At 43.5% G+C, this 6,385-nt stretch overlaps 1 protein-coding gene across 1 annotated transcript in view; it reads right to left on the bottom strand.

The window, feature by feature from the left end:
* Window positions 1-6: 6 nt before the first annotated feature.
* The window catches only part of LOC118326985 (calpain-2 catalytic subunit-like), a 34,942-nt gene continuing 28,563 nt past the window's right edge, over window positions 7-6,385 (bottom strand). The window contains exons 8-19 of the mRNA XM_035660150.1: window positions 6,359-6,381; window positions 5,874-5,948; window positions 5,641-5,801; window positions 5,389-5,558; window positions 5,273-5,284; window positions 3,656-3,867; window positions 3,200-3,236; window positions 1,869-1,934; window positions 1,674-1,731; window positions 1,219-1,283; window positions 660-728; window positions 7-576 (exon numbers count right to left, since the gene is read on the bottom strand). Coding sequence (XP_035516043.1) covers window positions 391-576; window positions 660-728; window positions 1,219-1,283; window positions 1,674-1,731; window positions 1,869-1,934; window positions 3,200-3,236; window positions 3,656-3,867; window positions 5,273-5,284; window positions 5,389-5,558; window positions 5,641-5,801; window positions 5,874-5,948; window positions 6,359-6,381 — 1,134 coding nt within the window. The 3' untranslated portion in view covers window positions 7-390. The remainder of the gene's footprint in view (window positions 577-659; window positions 729-1,218; window positions 1,284-1,673; window positions 1,732-1,868; window positions 1,935-3,199; window positions 3,237-3,655; window positions 3,868-5,272; window positions 5,285-5,388; window positions 5,559-5,640; window positions 5,802-5,873; window positions 5,949-6,358; window positions 6,382-6,385) is intronic.

The following is a 6,385-nucleotide window of genomic DNA, read 5'->3' as shown; positions in this document are numbered from 1 at the left end:
TAGCTTTGTACAGCTACATCATTTATTGTTGGCTAACATCAGCACTGTCTGTCAGAATACATAAGTTTGTATCATGAATCACTTTAGCTGGGGAAGCTAACGTTAGCCAACATCACTGAAAATCCGACCCTCATCCCTACATAGAAAAGACAACCACATTTTGAAGATGGTTAAAAGATAAAAGTGACACATCTTAAGTTAGCTAATGTTAAAATCTTTTAATTGTCCATCACACACAATGTATGTAAAATGGCTCCACCCACTGACGTTTAAATCCACCAATCAGATCACGTCAGCCTGAGGCTTCGTTAGAGGCAGTGCTCACAGTAACAGTTACTCAGTAGTTCACTGGTTGTTAAAGAGGACACAGCAAACAACAAACAGTGGAGGTCAAAGTGGGTAAAGTGTAACACCTGAAACATAATAAATTATCAACAAACGTTCGTATTCACAGACAGTGAGTACTTCCTGCAGAAACAGTAGAAAAAGAAACTGACCTGCGTCTTTAAAGGCGACTCTCATCTCCGGAGTGCTCATCGTCCCTGAGTTATCCAAGTCGTTTTTCTTATAGATGGACTGCAGAGACAGAGACGTTGTTGTGAACTGGTCGGTGAATTTGGATGTTTGGATTTAAAGGTCAAAGGTCACAAAGGTCTTACCAGATATCTCTGCACCTTCTTCCAGAGAGTGGCAAACTCTCCGAGGCCAAGTTTTCCGTTGCCGCTGTCCTGCTTAAGAGTTAAGATCTTGTTTATTCCAGAGTGCATCCTGTGTACATGAGTCTCCACCGAGTCTGAAACTGTAAGCGTCTGAATTTACTGACTGTAAATAAAGTTTTATTTGTGTCTGAATACAAAATGAGAGCAAAGGAGGGAAAAGTTCTCTGAAAGCTCATAAATACGGCGAGCAGCATGATCCATAAATACAGGTTGATTATCCGTTGGGTTAAATCAAGGTAAATCCTGTCGCTTAAGTTTAACAGCATGGGTTAGTGTGACCCTCCTGACCTTTATTGTTTTAGGTTTCCTTATTTCTTCCCTTGTTCCAACTTCCAAAAAATGTGATAGAAGTTCAAATATTCTATGCTTTTGCTGAGGACCCTCTAAAACTCACTCCTGTTGGTCCCCAGACCCCTGCAGTGGTTTTCTGTGACGCCATTTCATTGTTAGCTCACTAGCTATCGTTAGCATAAACTGCATGTTAGCTAGGAAAGGATACATCCATCAGGTTGACCATGACCCTGCAGGTCTCCAGGCTGAAGCCGTCAGTTCGGATGTCAGTTCCTGTGAAGGACAGGCAACAGACACAAAGGTAAAGCTGAACAGGTGAACAGGTGAAGAGGTGAACAGGTGAACAGGTAAACAGGTGAACAAGTGAACAAGTGAAGAGGTGAACAGGTGAAAAAGTGAAGAGGTGAACAGGTGAACAAGTGAAGAGGTGAACAGGTGAACAGGTGAACAGGTGAACAGGTGAACAAGTGAAGAGGTGAAGAGGTAAACAAGTAAAGAGGTGAACAGGTGAACAAATGAAGAGGTGAAGAGGTGAACAAGTAAAGAGGTGAACAGGTGAACAAATGAAGAGGTGAAGAGGTGAACAAGTGAACAGGTGAACAAGTGAAGAGGTGAACAGGTGAACAAGTGAAGAGGTGAAGCGTGTTGAAAAGTTTAACTTACGTTTGGCGACGATCTTGTTCATGATGGTCCTGAGCTCCACTGCGGAGATTTCCATATCCTAAAACACAACAGGAAACACCTGAACACCTGCAGGTCAGCGTACACCTGGCCACCTCCGGCACTTTATGTGTGATGATGTAAGAGATGATCATGTTTACAACTTGTCTTCATCTGTTTCTCAGTTTCAACACTTACATCTCCGGCCAGTTTGGAGAAAAGGCCTCTGAATCCTGCGTCCACGTCCTCATCGGACACCAACTCCTGAACAGAATCAACATTATTCAACAAACTTCATTGACATTATTTTGTGTTAGTAAACAGCGATGATGTATTTTGTGGGCGGAGCCTAATGGGTGTCAGAAAGAGACAGTTCTGCAGCAGCTAGCGGTGTAGCGCTACCATCATAGACATCGGCCGAAACAGTGACATGATGTTCACAAGACTCAACGCTGTTAAATAAATGAATCATATTAAGAATGTATCACTATATCTGTACTGTTCCTACACCACGGCGGATGCCCCTGCCTCGCATCGCTCTTGGCTAGTAGAATGCAAATCGTTAGCTTTGTACCGTTAGCATAATTTATTGTTGGTAAGTTTTTGTGAACTGAGGGGTAAATGAACGTGCAGAAAAAAGTTTTTAAACAAAAGCCGGCATATATTTTTGGCAGGCTGGAAAATCGCGTTCACGCGTTCGTCCACGCTCATCCCCGCTCGTCCCATGTTTCCCCGGTAAGGTTTTAACCATAAGTGGTTCCTCTTGGGACAATACTAACATTTGAAAGTGGGCCACACGGCGTTAGGTTCCAGTGCAAACAAAAAAGAAGTGTACTGGTAGGCGGAATGAGACACAGCCAGTATCATGGATTACGTTAGCTGGGGAATCTAACGTTAGCCAACTAGCATATCCACTCTGATAGTATTTTGCTAGTGATAACGTTAGCGAGCAAGCTGCAACTTAGCCTCGCTGAATAACGTTAACCGTGCCCCTAATTCATCCAGACTCCGAGGGCTGATATGGCTGGCTGGCCGTTTGCTGGTTACCTTGTTTCTAGTTACCTTGTTGCTGGTTACTTTGTTGCTGGTTACATTGTTGCTGGTTACATTGTTGCTAGTTACCTTGTTGCTAGTTACTTTGTTTTGCTAGCAATAACATTAGAAAAAAAGTAAGCTCAGTTAGCAAGCTAGGTAGATTTGCTTGTTTGCTAATGTTATCACTCATAAAATTCTGTCTGAGTGGATATGTTAGCTGGCTAACATTATCTTCCCCAGCTACCAAAGCTAAGGTATAGCTAACAATTTTACTACTAGACAGCAATTTGTCCACATTTACAAGCAAGCTAACATTAGCAAGCTAAAAGCACAATATGACTATCTACTATTAGTTTGCAGTAATGTTAGCTTTGACTTTGTTGTGATGGATGTCGGCCTTTTGTAGACGTTAGCGGACTCCATTTCAACAGCACAACAAGAACATTTATTTATTCCCAGTTTTTTCTCCATTACCCTCCACTTGTTTTACTTACATCCTCTAGTTCAGCATTGACCGGGTCGTCACAGGGTCTGACAGGACAGCGAGAAATAAAAATGTTAGAAACACTGGAAGCATTTATTTTCAGATTAAGGCTAGCTCACTCACACATACACACACTCATGTTTCCTATGAGCAGAATTTGTTGGGGCAGCCCACCCACAAACCAGACACCCTCTTTGTTTCCATCACTTCCCCACTGAATGGCAGACTCCAGCTTTAAAGACCTCCATTCAGAAACATACAGACAGGTTTTTGTACAGACTGTGAACCCAAAAAGGCACCAACACCAAAAACTTTATTTGACTAAAAAACTAGTCTGGATAGAAATCCAAAGAACTGATCCAGTCCAGACCTCCCAAAGACCTTCAGCACTGACTAAAGAAGACGCAGTTGCAGTCTCCCATTACCTCCTTCACAGACAGACCAGCAGCACCAGTTTACGTCTTACTTGGTCTCTGTCTGCTTCTCGGAGAACACTCGGATGCAGAAGTCTCCGTTGAGGTGCGGTTCGAAGGTCGATGGGACGATCAGGTACTCTCCAGGCGGCAGTTTGAAGCGAGAGCAGACCTCGCGCAGGTTGATGAAGGTTTCGGACTTCGCTGTCTGAGCGTGGGTCAGGAAAAAGTTCTTATCCAGGTGCACCTGCGTCTGCCCTTGGAACTGAAACAGCCAATCAGGACAGCTCGTATTATTAACCACAGGTCAGGTGGTATAGCCAGTGCTCTCTGTCTATTGTCCTGCACTAATATGATGAGTTACAGAAATGTAAAATGCAGATCCAGCCAGTCAAAGACTGTACTAATTGTTTTTACATGTTTCAGGTTGTTAACTAGAAATCTTGGACCGTTTCTGTCCCTGCTGATCATTTCCCAAATCATTCATTTGTTTTTAAATTAATTTCCTTTCATCCAAACAGCCACTGGCTTCTGTTCAGTTCTAGGAAAATCTGCTTGCAGAGACACAAAATATTTTGCTTATATTTTTGTGCTTAAATTACATTACCAACCAGTTATTATGTTTACATTTAAAAACCAGGTGTCTGATGGTGCTTTTAAGGACTCTCTGGCTTTAGAGCTTTGAGAGTCCATTGATGAACAGCAACTACCTTAAAGGACAAGTTTACATAGCTATAGCCAGCATTTGGTTAGTTTAGCTTAGCATATCAACTGGAAACAGGGCAGCTAGCCTGGCTCTGTCCAAAGCTAACAAAATCCACCTCTAAAGCTCTCTGATTAACATGTTGCCAGGCAACCAGCAAAGACCTCAGGGGTTACTGGTCCTGGCAAATAAATAGTCTGGCACATAACAACCTATAATTCTGTCCCCTCTGGGCAGGGGTCGCAATGATGAACTATTCCTTTAACTCATTTTTTCTTTCCCACATGTTTGCTTCTGGTTTGTCTCCTGCATTTGATTTTCTGACACTGGAGCTCAAGAAAATAATGACTTGTCAACCAACTCTCAAGTCTCGGATGAGGACTGTAAAATCAGGATCCTGGAAACCATGGATATTCAGAGAACAGTTTTCCACGCATGGAAACACCTCGGAATTGATTACAAATCAGAAATTACAAATAACTTATGTTGAAATTTTGAAATTTTTGTATTTGTAAATCTAGGTTTGAGGACAACTGTAGTAAACTGTAGTCAAATCACTGGTGACGGAAAGCAAGCTAACCGTGTCCCATAAACACTGAGACCTCCGTTATTAAAAAAGGAGGGATAAAACTAAATGTGTAAACTATTGGTAAATGATATTACTGTTTGTGAGAAAGTGATAACCTGTATTGTACCAACAGCCCAGGGTTCAAAGTCGACCTGTGGCCCTTTGCTGTGTGTCAATCCTCTCTCTCCTCTCTCTCCTCTTTTCTCTCTCTCATCTCTCCTTCTCTCTACCTCCTTTCCTGTCTATCTTGAACATGCAAAATCACCAATATGTTTTTTTCAATCCAACTTTGAAAGCAATGCTTCTTAAATGAATCGTATCATAAAGTGTCCTGGATGGACACAGTGGTTTGAAGAATGACCTTTAACTTGATGGTGTTGTCAGGGCTCCAGAGCTCACCTGTTTAGGAACCTATAACAAAACAGAAGACAAGAAAAAGGTTAGTTTGGAAAGTGGCTGAATCTGTATTTCTGTGCCAAGTATCCTGAGATCAGGCAAACTTCTTAAGTTCTCACCTCGTAAATGGCAAATCCAACTGTGTGCATGTCCTCTCCTTGTTTTCGGAGCTTCCTGCGGTTCTTCTGGATCAGACCGACCACAAAGCTGCAGCCGGCCTCTCCATCATCTGGGTCGTCGTCCTCCTCCTCCAGCTTGATCACAAACTGAGGGTTGGTCCAGAACGAGTCTGTGGATTCAAAGCAGAAGATTAGAGTCGAGGAAGAGTCGCAGGCAGTCGGACCTGCTCTTCGTCTGACAGGATCACTTACTGGGGAAGTTCCTGCAGCCTCCGGCGGTGGACCCTCTCCGCCAGCTGCCATCGAACTTGGACAGAGCCCACTTGGAGACAGAGTCATCACTCAGGGCGTCGGGTGTCAGGTTACAGATCTCTAGCCGGGAGTAATGTCGCAGGAAGTCAGAGAAAGACATCCTAGGAGACAGAGCGGAGGGTGTCAGTGCCCACAGAGGACAGGGGAGTTTGGGGATAAAAAGGAGGTCTTACCAGAACTCTCCGTCCTCTGAGCGGTGACTCAGACGCTCGCGGTCCTCGTCGCTGATGTAACGCCATTGTGTGGAACTGTTGGAGCAGGAAACACCTTTTAAAGTCTGGACGGATCTTTAATGAAGTGTGATTTACCAATGAGCGATCAATCAATCAATGATGAGCATTGATCAATTAGAGTTAACGATGCTGTGACACAGTGTGTACAGAGTCTGTCAGTCAGAGCTCTGGAGGATCATCGTGCTCACAGACTCCACCCCGCAGGCGGTGACAGGTAACTTAGTCTGTCAGTCAGGGAGTTACAACATCAGCAGCAGCAGAAGAAAGCTCTCATGTAGTCCTCCTATCCTCAGTACCATTAAAGGACTACTACTAATAACAATAATAACAATAATAATAATAATAATAATAATAATCTTGGGTACACTGTGGTGTGTTTGTTCCGGAGGTTAACGTATGTCTACGACCTGTCGGGGGTTACCTACTCATCACTCCAGGCTCCGGTCCACTCC

The sequence above is a fragment of the Morone saxatilis genome, unplaced genomic scaffold (genome assembly GCF_004916995.1).
Source record: "Morone saxatilis isolate NCDOM2014 unplaced genomic scaffold, NCSU_SB_2.0 Contig17, whole genome shotgun sequence".
Classification (NCBI taxonomy): Eukaryota; Metazoa; Chordata; class Actinopteri; family Moronidae; genus Morone; species Morone saxatilis.
The sequence above is the reverse complement of the archived record's forward strand: the minus strand, read 5'-3'. Positions and strand labels throughout refer to the sequence as shown.